General features: G+C 35.5%; 1 protein-coding gene across 4 annotated transcripts in view; it reads left to right on the top strand.

The window, feature by feature from the left end:
• CD36 (CD36 molecule) overlaps positions 1-21,175 on the top strand; it is a 75,026-nt gene extending 53,851 nt beyond the window's left edge. For all 4 annotated transcript variants that reach the window (XM_055300950.1, XM_055300951.1, XM_055300949.1 and 1 more), the window contains exons 4-15: positions 709-869; positions 5,114-5,261; positions 5,711-5,890; positions 7,144-7,235; positions 9,237-9,283; positions 12,488-12,557; positions 13,662-13,849; positions 14,956-15,074; positions 16,260-16,333; positions 16,917-16,971; positions 17,809-17,973; positions 20,320-21,175. In XM_055300950.1, coding sequence (XP_055156925.1) covers positions 709-869; positions 5,114-5,261; positions 5,711-5,890; positions 7,144-7,235; positions 9,237-9,283; positions 12,488-12,557; positions 13,662-13,849; positions 14,956-15,074; positions 16,260-16,333; positions 16,917-16,971; positions 17,809-17,973 — 1,299 coding nt within the window. In that variant the 3' untranslated portion in view covers positions 20,320-21,175. The remainder of the gene's footprint in view (positions 1-708; positions 870-5,113; positions 5,262-5,710; positions 5,891-7,143; positions 7,236-9,236; positions 9,284-12,487; positions 12,558-13,661; positions 13,850-14,955; positions 15,075-16,259; positions 16,334-16,916; positions 16,972-17,808; positions 17,974-20,319) is intronic.
• The last annotated feature ends 3,008 nt before the right edge of the window (positions 21,176-24,183 follow it).

Here is a 24,183-nt window from a genome sequence, read left to right on the forward strand (position 1 = left end):
GAGGAGGAGGGAGAGAGAGAATCTTAAGCAGGCTCACACCCAGCGTGGAGCCTCACATGGGGCTCGATTTAACAACCCTGAGATCATGACCTGAGCCAAAATCAAGAGTTGGATGCTTAACCAATCAAGCTGCCCAGGTGTCCCAGGATTGAAGATTTGGTAGAGAAGTCAAATTTGTTCTTTTCATCCAGAAGCTTTTTTTTTTTTAATTTAATAAATGTTAAGTGATCATCCTCTGCAAGTGTCCAACTTTTGAAGAAAAGTTAAAGCTTTCAATATCACCACATTCTTCTCTCAGCTTTTCTGTTTTGTCTCATCAGTCTCACTAAGGGCAGAAGAGAAGTTAATGTTCAAGCTGATAGGAACTATTTGGAACGGGTTTAATAAAATTTGCTTAATAAATTGTGTTAAAACTGTTGCAGTATTACCAGAGGGACACCCTGAAGCTTACCAATGGTTGGCCTTAAATCAGCTGCCATGTCGGCAGTATCACACACTGACTCCCCTTTTAAAAGGGTGACTGAAAGAGGTTTGCCCTGATAATTTATTAAAAACATCTCTGTTGCATGTATGGCAAGTTTACCAAGGTTCTCAGGAACAGGGTCCTTGAGCTTGGTCCTTTCAAAAGCTAACCGAAAGTTAGGAACTCCCAGATGTGCTCCTGTCTTACTACACAGAAATAACGCAAACTTCTTTTCTCTTTCATAGGAAGTTGTACTTGAAGAAGGTACAATTGCTTTCAAAAATTGGGTTAAAACAGGCACAGAAGTTTACAGACAGTTTTGGATCTTTGACGTGCAAAACGCACAGGAAGTGGTTGCGAACAGCAGCAAAATTAAGGTTAAACAAAGAGGTCCTTACACATACAGGTGAGTCCCCACAGATAAGGGGCATTCTTTCCTTCACCATATGTATTTCTGAAAAGACTTGGAAAATGCCATTGTTTTCAGATGTGCTTATTATTTTTTCCAGTAACATATAATGAAATGTTTTAGTTTCTGTCTGTAGTGAATCCTAATCTAAGGATTTAATGATCATAAGAAATATGGATTTTATTAGAAATTTAGCAGCATCAAATAACTGCCCTACATTTAAGAAATCATGGGTGTTTTACACTTGTGACATATATTCTCGACAACTCTCAAGTGTGCATGCTTGAAAGTAAACAATCTATCAGAATTTTAAATAACCAGAGCGTCTTAAAATCCTAAAATTGAATGCATACATTATACTAGTGGTTCTCGAAGTGGGGTTCCTTCCCCATCAGCATCAGCCTCACCTGGGAACTTGGTAGCAATGCAAACTCTCAGATGTCACCCCAGATCAAATAAATCAGACTCTTGAGTTGGAGCCCAACAGTGAGTTTTACAGACCCTCTGGGTGATTCCCATACATATTCAATTTTGAGAACCACAGCATCAAATGGATTTTGTGTAACTGCAAGTACCTGCTAAGGATTTCTGTTAAAACTAATTTCCAAGTCAGACAGGTGTTTGTATTGATTCAGTGGTTTCATCCTTATATTTTCTCCAGGACTAAGACTGAAGCTGCCGTAGCCCTATCTGATATTCCCTAATAGTTGAACATGCTTTTGAGTAGAATCTTCACATGTTAGAACTAAAGGGAAATGGTTAGCCAGGACTTTTCATTTTGCAAACTAAAAAAACTGACACCAGGGAAAGTGAAGTGATTCGTCTGTGTTCACACGGACCTAGGAACTGGTGACTCCTAGATTTTCTTATGTATTTTTTTCTTATTTAAACTACAGACTAGGGGTTTCTTCCAACTATCAAGGTACAAAAAGGGGGGGGGACTGATGTGCAAAAGGCACTAACCATAACCAAAGATGAGGAATACATTTATGATATCCATGTGGGAACACAGTTAAGCCCTGCAGTATCAGCTGTTATACAAACGGGTGGCTTTTCCTCCAGGATAATTACCACTAGTTACACAGCATGATCAATTCCTACCACAAAATTTCATATTTATAATGATTTCTTATAATTCATAGTTTTGAAATCGCATCTGTTTTAGAGTCTATATAATTTCTTTCCCCTCTGGACGTTAATATGTCTGTAGATTGACAGCTCACACTCAAAATAGAATACACCGACAGCAGTTGGGAGGGTAGTGCCTGGGGCCGTAGCTCATGCTAGAGGCCCTTGGTGACTCGTCTGTCCTACCAGTTGTCCAGTCTCTTGTACCTGTGCCTTGTCTGTGACTATTCACACTGCTACTGAAGAACACTTGGTATTCATTGTTGGCGGAAAAAAAAAGAAAATCTTACCTTGGAAAATGTTTTCATTTTTTCATGGTCTTAGAGTTCTTGTTATTATAAAAAACCTCTATGAGTATCTTGCTCAAAAAAATGTTTATGGCTATGATGTATACCTATGAAAATCTGGAATTCACACATGGGCAAATGAGAATCTAAGAAAAATTATCAAACAAAATTATAACCCAGGTGAACTGAACACGCGAGGAAAGTGAATTGTTAGAATTTGAGAACGTCTCTGATTTTTTTTTGGGGGGGGAGAAGGTCACATCTTTTATTTTCAAGGATATTACCTGAGATATGGAGAAACATCAACATAACACTGAACCCAGCCCTCTGCTCTGATAGGTGACAGCTAATATATATTTTCTTTCTAGAGACTTTAGCCTATCCCTCCAAGGGACAGAAGGGTTAGATATACTTGATTTACTTGGAGAGGCAGTGAGAAGAAGGTTGAATTAGAGAAGTTGGGTTTGCAGCTAAAGTTCATAAATAATAAATTCCCGTTGACATAATGATGTTAAAGGGATTTCTAATTAACTCGGGGTCATCTTGTCTTAGGATGTCACCAAAGTGGAGCCATTAGTGTCTGTTTGGTTGCCTTAAATAATGGGAAAACCATTTGTTACCTTTCAGAAAAAGTTAGTCATTTTAGAGTCTTCCTAACAGTTAATAGGCTGAGGTGACCTTGCTTCCACATAAATGACACCCTGAATGCTGCTCATCCTGGAAGCGTAGGAGGATGTCCTACCCCACACAGAACCACAGGCTCATTTGGCTGATGTCTGCTAAAGTGAGTTCAGTGACACTTTGATTGACAAGGTATATCATGGGTCCAAGCATGAAATTGCCTGCGTGCAAATCTTAATTATATATATTGCAATTTCATCATCTCTATGAAAGGTCAGTAATTCCCAGAGAATCTTCTCTGATCCCACATTACTGCTGCTTGTTGTTGTTGTTTTTAAGTTGCTTCTCCTTGGCAGCAGTACAAAGAAAGCAACTGGCGCTAAATCTAAGGCCAATTTCTCCCTTTGACCTTATTAACTGACACTTTCCAAAACCTGTATACATTCCACGTTTTTAAACAAAAGAAGCGAGCTATTATGTTCTTTCTCAAAGTACATTCTAAACACAAGCGTCAGTTTAAAGGCTTTTTCTCTTAGTGCCATCTACTGGTACAGTGTTGTAAGTACGATTTAAGTGAGCTGGAATCTTGGTCACTTATTTGCTATTGTCTTGATGATTACACATAGATAAATGTTCCTGAAAATGAAAGAGCTTCCATTTTAAATGTTAATAGCAGGTTGTCTGATTTTAAGATATAATTGCGTCAGAGAAAATAGTAGTTGTCTAGTAATAGACTGTCCTGGGGGATGTTTCAGAATTATATATTCCTGCTATGCCTACAGTACTACAAGAAGAATAAATAATAAAGCTTTGATGAAATCATGGTAAAAATAAATTATCTTCTCATCTTACTGTGAACTCTTTAAACGAATGTGATCCATTAATTAATTTATTCATCTTAAATTTATCAAGAACTCCTCTTGTGCCATGCACTGTGTGCTTGGGGATACAAAACAGTGATAATTCCTACCCTACAGTTATTGACTTAAAAAAAAAAAAAAGAAAGACTCTATTTATTTAGAGCATTAGAGAGCACTTGCGTGTGTGCACGTGCCCATGTGAGCTGGGGGATGGACAGAGGGAGAGGAAGAGAGAATCTGGAGAGGACTTGGTGCTGAGCAGGGAGCCCAAAGCAGGGCTCATGACACCACCCTGAGACCATGACGCCAGCTGAAATCAAAAGTCCTGTGCCCAACTAACTGAGCCACCCAGGAATTTACATTTTTATTATACCTGAGTGAAACAGTGTGTTTTGTGTTTTTACATTTTTTAGTCCCATGCTTTTTGTCTTCACCTTACCTACTGATTCATCTCATGTATAGACATGCACATATGTGATAGTGCAATGATGCGTACTTTGTTTTGTCTCAGTAAATCTCTCATATTTGCAAAAGATTTTTCTGCATAATAATCACCCATCACCATGTTCCTAAAAGTAGTCGGTACTTTTCAGCCTAGAGATTTTACAGCCAGGAGCTTAGAACTAATAAGTATTTAATAGATGTCTGGAGTGGGGAGGGCAACTGGCCTGTAAAATGGAAATCATATTCCATTAGTTATCTTTAATTCTCATTAAAGTGCTGGAAAATATGGAAAAGTCAGTGCTGGAGAGGCCACATAGGTTGAGCATTCTTTCTAATATAAGAAAAGGGACTCTTCATATTTCCCTATGTGAACCTTTCTACTGTCTTCTTACCCTCAGGATAGAATTAGAGAATAGGATGCAACCCTTTATGTTTGAGCTCTTGCTTATGTTTGATGGCTTTATTTCCCACTGTTCTCCTTATTCTCACTCTGCAATCCAACCAAATTCAACAATTTGCATTTCTAACAATACACTGTGGAGCTTTTTACCCAGTTTCTCCTAATTTAACGTCTTTTTGCCAGACCCCTTATGTGGAATTGCTACCAAAATGTATCTTGACCCTTGCTCTCACCATGACCAAGTATCTGTTCTGGGTTTTCCCATGGATTCCATGAAAACTCATAATAACACTTATTACTTCTCCCATGCTGTGCAGATTTAAAATCCCCTTCTCTTATTTGCCCACAACCCAGCATTGGCTTATTTATCATTGTAAACCAATTGGTTAATTTCTGACATAGTCTATCTACTCAAAAATTATTTATTATATGAATGGATGGCATTTGAGACCTGTTCACTTGAGACAATTGTTTTGAATTTTATCAATTTCTGTTTTTCAGAGTTCGTTATCTAGCCAAAGAAAATATAACTCACGACACTGAGAACCACTTAGTCTCTTTTGTCCAGCCCAACGGTGCCATCTTTGAACCTTCACTATCTGTTGGAACAGAAGATGACACCATGACCGTTCTCAATCTGGCTGTAGCAGTGAGTGAACAAACAACAACATTATTTGTTTTGAAATACTCTAGAACTCAGTATAGTTAATCACATGAGTAGAACTATCATCAAGTATTCTTTATTTTGTCATTTTTATAAAAATATGCTCCTATGTCATAATTTTGAATGGAGTAAAAGTCATTTGGAAAGATGACAAAAATAATAACTGAATTGGAAGACCACTTGAAGTATATTATTTAAAAAAAATAGGATCTGACTTTAAATGTCTCCTTGCGCCTAGAGCTGAGGTAGAGAAATGTAATCATCCAGAGATTAGACAAATTATACTTTTTGTCCTCTAAAGATTGGAGAATAATCTAAAGGTACAGTTTATTTTCCCCCATTATACTTAATTCTAGTATTTAATCCATCTGTTAGATACTAAATAGATACTGAAACTTATGTCTCAAACAGTGTTTTGCTTTGTTTTTTTGTAGGCTGCACCCCATCTCTATCCAAATGCATTTGTCCAAGTGGTACTCAATTCACTTATCAAAAAGTCAAAATCGTCTATGTTTCAAAATAGAACTGTGAAAGAGCTCTTGTGGGGCTACACGGATCCATTCTTGAGTTTGGTTCCATACCCTGTTAACACAAAAGTTGGTGTGTTTTATCCTGTGAGTACCAAATATAAATGTTGATTTTTTTTATATGTTGATTGGATAAATATGTTGGCATTGGCAATTTATAATCTAATGATTTAGTGGGTTTACATGATTTCTGATCTGGGAACAAATATTCTAATTTTTTAAAGTCTCAGTCTCACATGGCTTCAGCTTTCCTGGGTGGGAAAATTTACTCATCTAAATTTAACAAATTTAAAATAAAGATGCTGAGATTTAAATTGCGTTTCCAATCTTTGAGAAATACACAATTGTCTAAAATAGGTTGTAAGCCAATAAGGCTTTGCATTCTATTTTCAGCTTTGCTTTCCTTTCTCAAAATATCAGGTTTATACCATATTTTTATTTGTGTTAAATGGATTCATCTAATCATTCCTCCGTCTCCAGACCTCTTAACAAATTTGTGTTAATATAAATTTAAAAGTTAGCCTAAATTTGCACACAATGAGATGAATAAATCAGCAATGTCCTATTTTAATGCAATTTGTCATGAAATGGCAGTTTGTAGATTAAAGAAAAGGTGAACTTGGCAATGTACTTACTTATAGCTTAAGGTTTTGAATTATAATAAATAGGACAAGCTATTGAATTGGAATTTCAACAATGATTTATTTGGTACTATGTGTAGTATTAGTTTATATGTGGTGTTATTCAAATGTTTGTTATTTTAGTTTTTAGATCGTGTTTAGGATTGCAAGGTTATATGTCAAAAAATATGAATGTAGAAAGCCTTAAAGGATCAGAGGCTCAGTTTTTATTTTTTTTTAAACCAAGAACTCATAACCCTTTCCTTGGCTAATTCTGTTTGTAATTTTGTAGGCCTATTTTTTAGTATCTACTTATTAAAGATCAAAACACTTGGAATACCTCTAGAAGTCTGTCCTTGTACTTATAGGTATTTTTAAATATCCCCTCACCTCAGTATAATAGGAGGAGTGATCAAAATCACCTTACTGGCTTAGCTAGGACAAAGAATACTAGAGTCGGGATCATGTTAACTTAAGATATTGGTTTTTCTTCCTTTGTCTCAACCTCCAGCACTTATTTCTCAGGGCCTTTTATAGTCTGCCTTTAAAATGTTCAAGACCAATAATTTTAAAACTTAATTGCATATATATTTCAAGCCATCTAAGATAATTACAACGAATAACCAGTATTTGAAAAACACAAAAGTGAGTTACATCTTTTATAACTTGACAAATATGGCTTGTCCTAGAAGTAATTTCTTCGCGTACATATCTTTTCAGTACAACAACACCGTCGATGGAGTTTATTCAGTTTTCAGTGGGAAAGACAACGTAAGCCAAGTTGCCATAATTGACACTTACAAAGGTAAAAAGTAAGTATCCAGGTAAACTGTGTGTATTCCAAGGCAAGAATGGTATTGGCTTAACATCTGGCAAGGCACAGGCGCTAACCATGGTGCAGATGTGCCTGTATCTCAGCCCTGGAAATTTTTGTGTGCCAAGTGTGAACCCTTTAGTTGTGACAGCTGGTCACACCTGGTGCATAGCTGCTGTCAGCCTGCCCCACTTTAGAATTTGGTTTACCATCATGCACAGGTTCACTTACATAATGAAATCCCAAGGGACTATTTCCATCTCTGCTGCACAGCCAGCACTGCAGGGCACTCCTGTTACGTAAACACAGATGAGAGGCAGAAAAGCTATACATCAGCTGATCAACCAGTAGTTAGAAAAACAGTTTACTGGGAGTGTTGTATTTCTGTTATTCAGCATATGAAATAAAAATTGTTCATTTCACTGAATGACTTAATGCATCTCAAAGGTGAAAACAACGAATCTGTGCAAATGTTTTCATGGCTTTTCCCTTCAAAAATTTCTTGAAATAATTTTCTACATTGATAAACCAGCCTTTTTAAACCTCTATCAGTACAAAAAACTAATTAGTACTGCAAGTAAGTTCTAAAATGGGAATATTAAACTTAAAAATAAAGACTGTGCCTCCTTTGCAGTAGTAATAGAATGACATGTGTTCGTATAGTCATGATTTGCTTTTCTTTTCCTGGCTCTTGACCATTCATGTGGAGTATACAAAATTTATTATATGTGTAAAAAATAGGAAGAATCTCAATAAATGTCAAGGAAGAAAGTCCTCTTCTAATCAAAGTTAATAAATATGCTTTAGGTCAGTTTTTTTTTTCTGGAAAAGATTACAGTAGTCAAAATTGAAAGAGATTAACTGTTTTCATTATAAGTAACCACTGCCTCACACTGAGTCCCTATCTAAAAATTGCATACAACTGTTAAATAATAATCACTAAGGTAGTACTTTTTCTTCTACAGATTCCATAGTAACACCTTTCTATAGAAAAGCATAGTGGAAGAAAAACACTTCTAAATGCTTATTTCAGGGGAAATAGGATCACTGTATATTGAGGAACATGAATATTTCTGCCATTTCGTTATTACAGAGACATTTTGAGGAGAGTTGCTAAGTGCTTCTAATCAAAGTAAGAATTCCACATCATTTTAAGACTATGGTAAGGTCAATTTAACTGATCATGGCAAGAATGAGCATGACTGCCAGCATGTTCTGTTTAAAAAACAATCAACAGCTTGCTTTAACATGTCACTAGATGGTATGTTAACAGTGGGGAAAAGACAGGCTTTCCATCACCAAAAAGTGGCTGAGGATACAGAGAAACTATTACTACTATTGGTTTTATTGCTTCCAGTATCTTACTTAGACACCAGAGTGGAAATTAATCAACTCCGTTCTACCTGAATACCAGCTCCTCCAAGCATTAAAAGGGAAAAAAGTATAAATTGGATGGTCTGCACGTTTCCACTCTCTTCTCTTTCTTCAACATCTCCTTTTCTTACCTCCTCTCCATGGGCCTCTTCTCCCTCAGACTGGAGTAGAAGTTAACCCCTTCATATTTTTATCACTTCACCACTTGATATTTTTCTCCCACTTATTTTGAACTCTCAACATATTACCAAGGAATCCATTTATCCCAATGGGAAAAAAAATTCTCCCCTAGGTAGAGATCTAAATTTCTGATGTGTTTCTCCGTTTTCTTTCTTCAGAAATGTTCTCTATTCCAAGTTGTTTCAAATTAACACGTGGCAGTTTTATTTTATGACCTGGCCACTTTACGGTATTGGGCACTTAGTTTATCTCAACAAGATGGAACCTTCAAATGAAACATGGGCTGAATGATTGAGAACATTTCTTAAACTTAGCATGTGTCCCATATTTAATCTTTATTATTTTAGCAGAAGTATTGAATCACAGTAGACAAAGTAATGGCAGAAAGGTGCTCCAGAGAAGAGAATGTTTGCTCATTTCTTTTTTTTTTTTTTTAATTCCTCAGGAATCTCTCCTATTGGCCAAGTTATTGTGACATGATTAATGGTACAGGTAAGGGCATTTATTTTGTGGTAATTATCACAATGAACCCACATCCCTCTGTTGCACAAATTCCACCACTGTAATGTTCTGAAGGTTAAGGGTATGCATTTACCTATCTTTATAGCCCTACAACATAATTCAGAGTCTCTATCGTTACATAGGCTTAGTAAATGTCTGTCTAATGTGATGGGATTTCTGAAGATTAGTCCTTGAGGATTAGCCTTTACTGCATTACTAGGGAAACATTTGATAGATAAAAGCTTGACTGCAGGAACTACCTTCCTGGCCCCAGAAGCAAAGGGCTAAAAAAATAAAAAGTTAAAGACGTAGTGACCATTCACATATTTTATAAATATTGTGCAGATAATAATTTTAAGTTGAAAGAATTTTGAAAAAGAAGAAAACATACTTCCCAGGAGGTTTTTAGTTGAAGTACAACCTGTGAAGTCGCATCTATTTTGAACAAGGTGGTCGGGGTGAAAGGAAGAAAAGAACAACAAAATTCCCACAAGGTTAGAGATCTACTAACCGTGAGAAATGTGTGCAGAAATAAACATTCTGAATTAGAAGTGGGAAAAAAAAAGGAAGTGTAGTATGAGTTTACATTTTTGCAGCAAGGTTAGATCTGGCTGCTTATTCTCCTTGAAGGAAAGCAAAAGCAAAGTACACATAGACCTATTGGTTGAAGAATTAAGGATTAAGGTTTTAAAAAGCAAATGGGAATCAAATACTGTGAGGTGATTAAAACCTGACATGAGGTGAGCTTTCAACAATGCAGAAGCAGGGGCAGAAACATGAGGGTTCCAAAGTTGGAGAGGCACCACCCTGCAGGAAACCAATATAATAAAGATGAAGAAAGTTCAATACAAAGTTATAAAAAGGGCAAGAATAAAAAGGAAACAGAGGGCATATTTCCTTTTTCAAAGGTTATTGTTGAGCTTCGCACATCTATTTAATTTGGTTACCACTGTCTTAAAGAGAAAACGATAAAACAGCAAAAATCTTGTTGAGTCTGCTTTGTATCAAATTTCAAGAAAGCCCTAAGTAAAGACTTTTTGCAAATAAATCATCAAGTGAACTAATGCTACTAACTCCAGTCATTACATAAGCATAATACTTCAGAAAGTAGTTAGAGAAATATATTGTACTGCTCCTAAATAGTAAAGGATTCTTTGTGGGCTTAAGAAAAAAAAATAAAACTATTAAACGATTCTGTCCAAAGGTTAGAATTTTTATTTTTTTAAAGAGTTTATTTATTCATGAGAGAGGCAGAGACATGGGCAGAGGGAGAAGCAGGAGCCCAATGCAGACTCGATCCCAGGACCCTGGGATCACACCCTGAGCCAAAGGCAGAAGCTCAACCACTGAGCTACCCGGGTGCCAGGTTAGAAGCTTTAAAAGGAGAGGTAAAGGATTGGTTAATCACAAAAAGATAAATGTGTGAATGTGTGAGCATCAGACATAAAGTTAAAAGTATCTAAAAAAAAAAAGTTAAAAGTATCTAAGAAGAAAATGGAAGGAAAACAAATTAGGGTCAGAGGTAGATTGGACAGGGCAGGGGACTCTGATGTGATCTCTGTGAGAGAGATTCTCTGTTTATGGCATCAGAGAATAGCAACCAACAAAACAATAAAGATCCTGATTTAAAAGTACCTCGTCTACTTTCTAAAGTAAGTAAGAAGAGACATAAAAATGAAAATACTGATATACAACTGAACTTTTAAACAAGTCAGCAATCTTGTAGTTATTTCCATGGTAATTGTTGGGAATAATTATGGTATAATCTTCAATGGTATCTCATATAATGATTCTTAAAACTTTTAAGTGTATTCTTTCCCCTTAATGATTACGGTGTTGGGAAGGCAGGTGTAGACAGTGTCCACTGAGAGTCCTGAGTAGTTCAAACTAGCCTTGAGGATCCAGTTCTCTTACTGCCAGGATCAAGTCCACTGTGATCTTCTATTATATTATATTTCACTTATCACAGAGTATAAGATCACAGGGTTGAGGCATTTAAGCAGAAGCAGAACCCAGGATGCATTTCTGAAGGATGGGTCTTCCTGTTTTCAACAAATACAAACACATTCAGTGGTGTGGCTCGTCTTGGTGACACTGACTTGGGAACCAAATGCAAGAGTGATCTAGCTATCTCTTCATATATCTAAGCGTGTGATGGATAGGTTTTCAATACATTTGGGGGAAATTCTGGTTAGTGAGAGAATTTTACTAAATGACTGTCAAAATATTTGGGGTGCCTAGGTGGCTCAGTCAATCAAGCATGTGCCTTTGGCTCAGCTCATGATCCTGAGGTCCTGGGATTGAGTCCCGCATTGGGCTCCCTGCTCAGTGGGGAACCTGCTTCACCCTCTCCCTCTGCCGGCTGCTCCCTCTGCTTGTGGTCTCTGTCAAATAAATAAAATCTTAAAAAAAATAAAATATTAATCAGCCATTAGGACGGATGAATGAATCACTATCAAAAGTAGGACAACAAATCTAACAGAAGCTCTAAGTGAACTTCACGGTAAGAAACTTCATAGTGAGAAAAGTGCCACACTACTGAGAAGGTGCGGGATTTCAAAAACTAACACACTTAAAAACATGTGATTTTGGCATCATTTTTGTAAACTTTCATTTATTTTTAAGGAGTGGGAAGACTTAATATGAAATTAAATATCAATGAATATATATTGGACTTCTTGAATATGGCAGCTGCTGGCCACATGATGCTATTGAAGAAATTAAGAAATGTGCTTAATTGAATTGTGAATTGAAATGTAAATGTGCTATAAATGTAAAATACACACTGGATTTTGTTAATTTTTATATCAATTACATGTTGAAATGATGGCATTTGAGACTTTTTTTTTAAGATTTATTTATTTATTCATGAGAGACACAGAGAAAGAGAGACACAGGCAGAGGGAGAAGCAGGCTCCATGCAGGGAGCCCGATGTGGGACTCGATCCCAGGACCCTGGGCTGAAGGCAGAGGTTCAACCACTGAGCCACCAAAGTGTCCCCGAGATGTATTGGGTTAAATCAAATATACCCATTTCTTTTTACTTTCTAAAAAAATGTGGCTACTAAAGAATTTTAAAATTACATATACAATGTGCCTTATATTTCTACTGATTATACTGGAATAGAGATTTCTAGGTTTTTCTAGGACACACATTACATCTAATCCCTTGTTACTGGCTTGATTTTTAAACAGATGCAGCCTCATTTCCACCTTTTGTAGAGAAGACACGAGTATTGCGTTTCTTTTCCTCTGACATTTGCAGGTAAGACAAAGACACCGATGTAGTTCCGTGAGTCAGAATTTTTTTCCCCCAGTGACAAAACACAGACCAAGAAGCTCATACTTAATGATGTTACTGGAGAAAAAAGTACACATAGGAAGATTTTTCTGGATTTATTCAGAATACAATATGGAACTCATAATGTGCTTATTAACTTTTAAAAAAATTGAGGGCTGCAGAAGGATAATATACAGAATGCAAATTATTTTCTTTCTCATTTTTAAGTAACAGCTGTTTTTCGTTTATTTTTTATTGTTTACTACACTAGAACTAGATTCAATAACAGTCACGTCTAGGAGATGCCCATCTCTTTTAATGATGTCCAGGGAAAATGATGCCATTGTCACCGAACTATGTTAATGAGCTCTAGTGCTACTACTGCCCCTTTTACAATTGGTGGGCCCAGCAGATATCACACAAGCATTGGAGCCCAAGGCAGTCCACTTGAGTCCTAGCCCTGTTCCTAAAGACTGTATGATTATGGGCAAACATTTGAAATCTCTCAATATTTTCCTTATCTGTAAAATTGAAGAGAGCAATGTTTCTTCATATAGGGTTATGTGGGAATTAGAAGAAATATGTATTGATCCCCAGCACATTGTCTAGGTATGGGTGAGTACTCAGTAAATGGTGGGGGTGCACAGGAAATAATGAGATCGATGTATCAAGAACTCACATACACACACCCCAGTGAGTCCGTGGCCTTCCCTCCAGGATTAAGTTTTGAAAGAAAGAAATTTTAATTGTATTTCATGTAAAGTGGGCACAAATAAGGATCTGAGGGAAGTCATATAAATATTTAATGCATAGAAGAAATTAACTATGAGAAATGTCTTCAGTATAAATTCCCATGGTAGTTCACAAAAACTGCTCTTGGAAGCTTTTGAGACTAAAGGTAAGAAGAACTCTTACTCGAATTATTGTATGTCCTGGTATGCCCTGAAATTTCACAAGATTTTTTTTTCCTGTGAATTACATGGGAGTTTAAAAATTCTAACAAGAATATAAATCTAAAAATAAAAGAAAAAAAATCTCCAGAATGAAGTTCAGTTTCCTGGAATAAAGTTCCTTCTTATCTGTGTTTAGGTCAATCTATGCTGTGTTTGGAGCTGAAATTAACCTGAAAGGAATTCCTGTCTATAGATTTGTTCTTCCATCCATGGCCTTTGCATCTCCACTTCAAAATCCAGATAATCATTGTTTCTGCACAGAAAAAGTTATCTCAAATAACTGCACATCATATGGTGTGCTAGACATTGGCAAATGCAAAGAAGGTAAGTGTTCTCAGTACCACAGTCCATTACACAATCTGCAGTAGTCTGAAATGCAGCCTTTACCCAAGATCCCTTTCCACCAAAAATTTAAAATTAAAGTGAGAAAGCAAGCCAAATTCTGTGCCAATGTTGTGAAACTTTAGTTATTATTAGGTAAAACCATACTGATGTTTTCCCTTCTACTTTGGTAAATGTCTCTTTTGGGCCTTATTTCATTTTTTAAAAATGGGTTGTTTGGTGTTTTTTTATTTTTTATTTTTTTTAGAGTTCTATGAATCCATTGTGTATTTTTGATATTAACTACTTATTGGATATTGGTTTGTAACCATTCCATAGTTAGCCCTTTAATTTTGTTGGTTTCCCATGCTCCTTTCAGGTAAGATAAAAATAATTCCTAGGATATTCTGAGCATCCCAACTTATCCGTCTGCCATTTTTCTAGCTTTTTCTTCCCTAGAAATTGATTAATAAAAATATGTTTTCAGGGACATCTGGGTGGCTCAGTGCTTGAGTGTCTGCCTTTGGTTCATGTTGTGATCCTGGGGTCTGGGATCGAGTCCCACATCGGGCTCCTTGCATGGAGCCTGTTTCTCCCTCTGCCTATGTCTCTGCCTCTCTCTCTGTGTTTCTCATGAATAAATAAAGACAAAATCATTAAAAAAAAAAGATGTTTTCAGTATGTCTCTGAAACAAGAATTGACTCAAATACAATTTGAAGTCCATCTTGTTACTGTACCTCCTTCATATTGGGATGAATGTGAATGAAAAAAGAAAATCTACTAAATTAATTCTCAGTTCACAGATATGTTACTCACTGAAATATGAACATAATGGTTGAAATTTTGTGCTCAGCAGCTACATTTTACATGTTGAAAATGAACACCTCAGGAAAAACAATTGACATTGGTTAGTAGGATAATGCAGAGATTTGTGGTTTTTTTTTGTACACTAGTGATCAGATCATACAACTTCTTCTGCCATCAGTGTTCAAGCCCAGTTATGTCTTCTTTTATTGAAAAAGTTATATTTTTAAGGAACTATTTTCCGAGTGGTACGTGAAATGGGGAAAACTTTTTATCCCAAATTATCTTTTAAATTTATTTTCAGGAAAGCCTGTGTATATTTCACTTCCTCATTTTCTACATGCAAGTCCTGATATTGGAGAACCTATTGAAGGCTTAAGTCCAAATGAAGATGAACATAGCACATACTTAGATGTTGAACCTGTAAGCAAATATATTATTGATCTGATTTGATTCATTAAATTGAAAGAAAAAATAAATTCTCTTGTTAATCATTTATTGACTCGCAATCTTGATAAATTACTACTTTTATTTCAGTGAAAATTACATTGATTTCTTTCTTGTGTTGGTTATGAAATATCAAGGTCATTAAACTTTAGTTTTTCATCATATGGAACTTTATAGGCCTTTTTAATGGTTCATAAGTCAGGAATACCAATGATAGGAATGATTCTAATTGGCTTAAAACAATTTGATATGTATAAAATAAGCATAAAACAATAATTTATGGGATACCTGAGTGACTCAGTTGGTTAAGCATTCAATTTTTTATTTCAGCTCAGGTCATGATCTCAGGGTCATGAGATGGAGCCTGCCCCTTGCTTACTGGGGAGTCTGCTTGAAGATTCTCTCCCTCTGCCTCTCCCTCCCACTCTCAGATAAATAAATCTTTAAAAAGAGAGAGAGAGGGATCCCTGGGTGGTGCAGTGGTTTGGCGCCTGCCTTTGGCCCAGGGCGCGATCCTGGAGACCCGTGATCGAGTCGGGCTCCCGGTGCATGGAGCCTGCTTCTCCCTCTGCCTGTGCCTCTGCCTCTCTCTCTCTCTCTCTCTCTCTCTCTCTCTCTCTCTCTGTGACTATCATAAATAAAAAGAGAGAGAGAGAGGGAGAGAGATTTTATGGGTATACGTGAATTTGGGGCGAGATCTATTATACTTAGTGTCAAGAAAAATTAATAAAAATTCCTATAGCTCAACAGTTTAAATTATTTAAATATTTTCCTCTTCAGAAGTTAAATGAAATATTTTAGTGGTCATGTGTCAGTTTAAATGATGGAACTAGTTATTATAATTAAACTGATGATACATTGATTCTGACTGAATATACGATTGGTGATGCGTAGTTCAGCAATCTATATGAGTTCTGGGTTTCAGTATTGTTGATTACCCAAAACCATTTTTGGTAAATACCTCAAATCTAACTAAAACCTTGAGATTTATCTGTATGCATACATGCATAGACACATGTAATCATAGTTATGTAATATATTTAACATTTCAGTTTCACAAGTTGCAAGTTTCATCATAATTCTATATAATAATAATAAAAGTGAGTTTTGGATATTATGATTTTTTTTTAGAAGTTGGTAATTAGTTTGTTCTCTTTTTAGATAACTGGATTCACTTTACGATTTGCAAAACGGCTGCAAATCAACATATTGGTCAAGCCAGCAAAAAAAATTGAGTGAGTCTCTTCAACAATTTTATGGTTACACAATTTTTAGTATTTTCTTGTAAGAATGTGAGTCAATCTATTAAAGTAAGTGGAAAGAATACAAAAGTTCAAGTTCTCTCTGGCTTAATGTCATTAAATAATAATTACTAAATGTTTATGATGATTTTTATTAGTAATTTAGAATTATATCTAGTGTTTGTTGAAATGATATTTACATGTATTTTGGAATGTTTTGGGTATTTGGTGGTATCTTCTATTTTGCTAGCTTTCCAAATAGTTCTGTGACCAGTTTCTGGAATTCATATTTTACTTTCCTGGGTAGAATTTGTTGAAAGGGAAAATTTGTGCTTAGGAAAAGTTAATCTAATTAGAAATCTGTATTAGAAAGGTTTATAAGAATAAGATTTCTGAGAAACAGTCATATTAACATTTAAATTACTACTGGGAACAAAAAAAATCAAGGACCTTAACCAAGTTGCAGGAGCAGCTAATTTCTAAACATACATTTACACTAGTACTTACTGAAATTTCCGTTGTATATGTGTAATATATTGACATATGTTTCCATACTTACTTTTAATGTATATTACAGAGCATTAAAGAATCTGAAGCGAAACTACATTGTACCTATTCTTTGGCTTAATGAGGTTAGTATTTTTATCTCTCAGTTGTGAAAAGCAGTAAACTTCTTTGTATATAAAAAAAAAAGCTTTTGGCGTTTCAAAATTGATTATGTATGTATAGTATTTGATGTTGTATATGTTTTCATTGCCCGTGTAGTTGAGTATACATATTATACCTATTTGAGAAAACCCAACTACACTGAGATCAAGTTTGTGTTAGTTTTCACCGTTTTTCTTTTAGAAATTCAAAGCATTTTCTACCATTTTCGATTATTTTCAAAATGCATCTTTTAAGCACTTTTTCTTGCCATAATGCTTGTTTTAGGTAACTCCAAATAACCCAAGATTGTGAATATTACAGTGCTAAAAAATATCACAGTTTAATGTATCATCAAACAAGCTTATAGAGGTCAGGTTAAAGTAGGTGTAGGCACTCTATCCTATTACCAGATGAGATATCTGTAGTGTAAACCATGCAATCAATTAGTCACAGATTTAGGAAATAAGACTTTAGGGGGATCAAAACTGTTGACATTTGTCACTTCCCTCTGTCAATAGGAGACATCTGCTGGAAAATTGTGAACTATTTTAGTCAGACCATTCTGAAGCAATGAAGCCTAGTATGTTCAATAGTCCTATATAATATCTTCAAAGGGAGGGGGATTATATTTCACTCTAAGTAGTCTATCTTGGCATTTATTGCCTTCTACAACGTGCAAAGTGAATTCTCTTGGCTTGTCATAAAAATACAGATAACTAACATCATGCAGGTGTTTGGAGAAAAGAGTGCCATATATGTGGAAGGCTTCAAGTATTTTGCTTCACTAATTTCAAATAATGCTAATTATTATTTGATTACAGACTGGTACCATCGGTGATGAGAAGGCAGCACAGTTCAGAAAACAAGTGACCGGAAAAATAAACCTCCTTGGCCTGGTAGAAATCATCTTACTCACTGTTGGTGTGGTGATGTTTGTTGCTTTTATGATTTCATACTGTGCATGCAGATCAAAGGGAAAAAGATAAGTAAGTATATACCAAAAATTACATATTGCTTCAGTAACATTAGGTTACATGTTACTTGTTTGTATTTTACCAAATAGGGTTTATAAATTAGGCTGCAAATGTTTCTAGCCTTGTTTAGTCTACTATCATTTTTAGAGAATGTCTAGATTAAAACACAAATGATGACTGAACAAGTAAATATGGCCTATGAATATCAGATTGCTACATCTTAAGTTCTGAGAGGAATGGAATAAAAGATGAAATTACCACCTTTGGAAAGTTAGTATGACTACAGCTTTATTCTGACTTTCCTTGATTATTTCTTGCTCATTATAAAAAGAGTCACGAGTAATTAATATATCATTGCCTAGGGAAGGTTATGCGAGATTGAAATTCTTAAGGGAAAAAAATAAAAATTAAGCTAGCAATTAATTAAAAACCTAAAAACTCATTTAAAAGAGATAAAAGGAAAAAATATGCTATTAAAAAACACACTGAAGTAAAATGAAATATGTTAATATAAAAACAGAATTGCTACATACAGACATGCCGGCCATGGTGGTCTGAAATTAGGGTATGCACCCAAGATGTTTACTATGGAAGCCCCAATGTAGGATTAAAACGCATGAGTTAAGTTTGAATATAATAGTACAAGAGAATAGGAAAAAGTAGCATTCACCACAGCAAAACTAAATTACTCAGTTTAAAGGAAGTTTTGGAAAAATTGTAGAGGTAGTTCAGACCTCTGTTTTAAATATTAGTGCCTGTGCCACCTTGTTCATAAACAGAAATGAAAGTCTTTAATCATTACCACCGGTGGTACTGGTGTGGCCTCTGGGGGAGAATTTTCTACTTTCCCAAATGTTTCCACCAGGCTTTCTTCCTAGGCACTTCAAAAAAACAAAATACAACCTAAATAAAAGCAATATGCTTGCTACGAAAATCACAACTTCAAAACAAGTCCTCCTACACTACTTCAGATCAGACTTTTGACCCTAAGCTGTCTTATATAGAAATCTGGAATTGCCCCTGATAACTCTGGAGTTCTTACTATGTGCCAAGATTATGTTAAACATTTTTCATGGATTATCACAACTAATCCGTAATAAAATTTCATGAGTTTACAATAGCCAGGAAATCATTAGCATTCATTCTATCTTCTGGAGACATTCCAGAAAATTTTAACAGTACAAATACTGTTCATTCTTAAAATACGAAGCAGCCAAATTAATTGTTAAAAAATAATACAGTGGAATTTTCAGCTCAATATTTTTGTGTGAGATTCAGAGCTTGTGTCTAGGGAAGCAGCCAAATCTTGTTCTGATCATTTCTGCCAATATTTGTTCACTAGAAAGTAGGCTGGACAACTCTGCTTACAGTCTCTTCAGACAGAATATTCAAAATGATGGCCTAATACACTCACACTAAAATAAAGGACATATTACATCACTTTAAGACCTAGCATTAGCACAGTGAAAAAAATAAGTTATGATTAGACAAAGATATTCTTATGACAATCTTTAATAGAAAAGGTCATCCTCTTAAAAGCCAAATAAATTACAGCAAAAATCTTTTTCTAGTGGGACAACATGATTTTCAAAAGATAATAGTTATAAAAATTTTCCTGGATTCTCTAGTACCATTATATGACAAATTTCATCAGTGTTGAATAAGCCATGAATGTCAAATTTCTTCAGTCCATGCATGACTAAGTTGAGTAAGTGAAAGCTTTCAGAGTGTTTTGGCAGCAAGTATTTTAGTTTTGCTTGAACACTTGACTGTTATAAGAAAAAGTTACTGCTTTTTATAAAACTCTTTGTAAGTATAGAAGAAATTTCTCTGTGTAGATTACAGGTTCTAGAAAAATCACAGAAGGTGGTGATTTCCTTCAGCATCCATTTTGAATATTATAAAAAGTATGTGTTTGGGTAGATTTGTGAACAATTGAAAAAATGAGATATACAGAGGGAATAAAGATGGTGGAGCTAATGTGTGGTTTTACTCAATGGATCACAAAATAAGCCAATATTTCTTTCAAAAGCAATAGTATATACATCTCAAAAAAATAAAAAAAATAGTATATACATCTCTAAGTGGAAGATAATCTGAAGGGACAGGAAAAAATGGTTTAGTAGCTACCACATTTTATCTGGCTAATTCTTGGGAGAAAAGAAATAGCCTTTCATGTATCCTTGATTGGGAATATGTATTGCCTTATCCATAACATCCATTTGAGAACTTTTGTTACTTGAAGAATTAGGCTAACTGAAAGAAAGTATGATATCTTGCTTATATAGAACCTAAGTAGTACCTGTTTTGTTTTTCCACTGCTTTCTAACAAGTGATAATATTTCTTCTATTTTACAGGCAGTAAATGAGATTTAACCTTTAATGTACCAGCTACGACAGGACCTGTGTTACTATTGGCCTACAAGATAAAGACTTAATATGCTTTATTTTTACAAAACACACCTTATCTTCTAGTTGAAGAAATGGTGGCATTATTTTTTTTGCACTAAACAGCAGCATATTTCTAAAGGATTTTAAGATGTTGTTAAAATCCATACTTTGAACACAAACATGGAACCTTTTAAAATTCCTCATCGAATTGCACCATCGAATTGATTTCAGTTTCTATAGACCTGGCTCAAGCATGAACCAACTGCTTTTATTTGGTACTGATTTACTAACTGGTTCCCTGGTGGCAAATTCAGCAGAGTGGACATTCTCAACAAATCTTGGACCCAGAACTCCTGTCTTCTTTATCAAGGGAAGACATCAGTATCCCTGTTCATTTGCAATAGACGGACTCCAGGACTGTCAGTACACTACATCTCATGAGCACTGACTGTTTTGAAAGACATTTAAGAATGGAAAAGAAATGATTGGCCTAGGAGTCATTCATTATATATTACTCAAGTCTCTCTCTCTGTGGAATCCTTCGCACAGCAACAGCAAGCATTATAACCATTTTCTTATTTCATAACAATATGGACTTATATTTTGTCCCTGATTATGCAAATGGACATCATTTTTTTTAGCACATTTTGCCTCTTCGTGTTTAAGGACTTTGTCATCTCCCACGTGCTACAGCTCTTCTGGCACTATAAGTAGACTGATATCTTTCTACTCCGTTACATGCAACTTAAGCTTGGAAACTTCAGAATGCTGTGCTAGTATTGAGATGTAAATGGTAATAAAGGAATTACTGTATGAAAGATGATCTAGAATGTGTGTTAATAGTTTTTTGTTGTAATAGTTCTTGCTTTCGTAGTCACCTTAGAATGGTCTCAACCATTAAACTATGTTCTTCCTTAAATTCCTGTACTTTGTATGGTTCTTGCATTATAGGATACTTCATATAAAAAATTAGGATAAATGTTCTGATTCTCTATTTCTTTCTGGCATATGTTTTCTTAATTCAATCATGACCACTTTCTCCTAGGTTAAGTTTTTAAGCTCATGAGAGGAAAAGCAAAAGAGATATTTGGTTTCTATACGTTACATCAGCAGGACTCAGTCCAGAGCCTAAGGATTTTACCTTTTTATTAGACAGGTAGTCTTTCTTTGTTTAGCAAGAGCTTACTTATTGCAGACAGCACTATTCCTCCTAAAAAGCTCCTCATGGAAAGGGAAAATGGACCACATTCTGTTTAGTGCTTTATACACAGGGGTTTATAGGACAAATTAGTGGGAACTGGTATGGATACTAAAATTAAAAATAACTAGTTTTCCTCACGTTACTTTCCAGGGCAAATATTGAAAACCCTAAAGACACCACCAGATTTTTCTTGAGAAAATCTCAAAGGCATACTGATTAAATGTGTTTACATTTAGATGAGTGTGGGTCGGGGTATCCTTGTAAGATATGGACACATGAGATTCTAGACATCTTCTGAAAGGTCAAAGTTGACATGTTGATATAAGAGATATATGAGGAAAATTTAATTCTTGAACTAAGTGGGGCTGAAGAGTTGGATGAAAAACATACATATCTACTTCACACAACATCTGTGTACCTAAGCAATGATTCAGCATTAAAATCTTCATACAGAAAATCATCTACAGAATTTAGGTATCAGGGAAAATATTTTCACTTATGTGTTTTTAGTATTATTTATAAATGTGTGTATATTCTAATCTTTATCATTACTCAACATTTTCTTCAAATTCTATAAAATATGTACAAGAGGAAAGATAATACATATGCAAAGGTAAGTCAATTGTATTAAAAATATCCTGTGAGGAAGACAATATTTTCTTTAAAGAATCGAGATTTTTTTTATAAGAAAAATGGGTTTGGATGTGTGTGTACATGCACATATGTGTGCTAAGATGGGAGTGGAGCATTTTGGGGAATGTATTAAATGTGTGACTTGTGTGGTGTTCAAAAAGGGAAAATGTTTAAACACCTATAACTGTGCATTGGTAAATGTGCATGCTTTATTCCACAGAAAAACACTATTTGGTAGAGAGGCACATTTTCATCCCAAACTACCTTAACCATCACACAAACTGTAGTTGTTATTCATACCTTAAGTTTGAAAATCTAGAGAATCTGAAAAGGGGTTAACATAATTTAGAGACTCTACAACATCTCAAAATGGGTTAATGCTCATGGTTGCTAACAAGTGCATAAAGAAAAAGTCTATATAGCTTTTGATTCTCAGGAACAAAGAGGTAAAGGGGGTATCATTTCAAGAAAAAAAAACTATAGACAAATTGTTTATCCCTGAAAATTTACTGTGAAAGTACTAGATATTTGTGTTTGGATTTGTGCAGTTGCAATAATCTGTCAATCTTTTAACCCACGATCAGTGTCTGAGCCACACAACAATTGTATCTATAACGAAAGTCAAGGCAGAGGGAGAGCTCAAAGATGACCTCCATTGGCACTGGCATGTTCCTTGATAACACCACAATAGGCTCCTAGATGTGTGCCAAACCTAAAGCCTGTCCCTCAGGCCAAAGTTCCTAGACAAGCAAATTGGCCTCTTCCTCAGATAAACGGAGGTATATTTCAGTCTGCTGTCTGTGCAATGCTCTGGGAGAGGTTATCTGTCAAGAACAATATCCCAATTATTTTGGTCCTATGGGATCCAGGAACATAAGCTCCCCCGGACCCCAAAGCCAGGTAATCAAAGAGTGTTTCTTGAGCAGCAGAAATCTGGGTACCAGATGTGTGTAAAAGCTCCCCTCTAGAAGCTACTGACAGGAGCATGGCGAGTAGCTTGAAATTGGTGCCTATTGGCTGGAGCAAGGCAGAGAGCACAAAGATGGCAACTGCCAGCTTCTGTCCCTGGAGAGTATCTCAGCAGGCTACTAGTACTAGGTTAAAATTCATCTGGAGATTTGGTGACTGCTGTCCAGGGGACACATAGAATACCTGACTCTAGCAACCAGCAGGGTATCCCTTTGCAGTTCCATAAACCTGTATATATTTTCATATGTTAAAAGCTGTTGCCCAAGGGTCTGACTCCAGGTAGCTTGAGTGTGGATGCCTACTGAGATCCCCTTTGGGACACTGACATGTCTTGGCACACCTTCAGCTACTCAGTCATTAAAAATAAAATAGGCTGCTCGGAAGATCACAAAGGTTTGAGAGACAACCAAGAGTGAGGGCAGGGTTGAACAATAAGGTTCATCTACAGGAGGAAACTCCTTCAAGACTGTTTCATCTAATGCATAGAAACTACCACAGAGAGTCAAGTAAAATGAAGAAACAAAAGAATATATTCCAAATTTTAAAAAGTAATCATAAAACTCAGAAAAGAAAAACCTTAATAAAATGTAGATAAGTAATTAACCTGATAAAGAGTTCAAAGAAATTGTCATAAAAATACTCAAAGACCCAGAAGAAGAATGGATGGACACAGACACAGCTTCAACAAAGAGAAGACAGAAGTATCAAACAGCAGTTACAGAGCTGAAGACTGAATAACTGCATTGAAAGTACATGAGAGGGTTTCAGCAGAAGACTAGAAGACAAGATGAAACAGAGGAAAGGACGAATGAGCTCCAATAAGTGGCAGAGGCACTTACCCAATCAGAACAGTGAAAAGAAAAAAAAAAAAAAATGTAAAGATAGCTTAAAGTACTTAAGGGACAACAAGCAGGATAACATTTGCATTAAAGGGAGCCCAGAGGAAAGGAGAGACAGAACGGGACAGAAAAAGAAATAAAGGCTTAAAACTTCCCTAACTACGGGAACAAAATAGACATCCAGATTCA

The sequence above is a fragment of the Nyctereutes procyonoides genome, unplaced genomic scaffold (genome assembly GCF_905146905.1).
Source record: "Nyctereutes procyonoides isolate TBG_1078 unplaced genomic scaffold, NYPRO_anot_genome, whole genome shotgun sequence".
Taxonomy (NCBI): domain Eukaryota; kingdom Metazoa; phylum Chordata; class Mammalia; order Carnivora; family Canidae; genus Nyctereutes; species Nyctereutes procyonoides.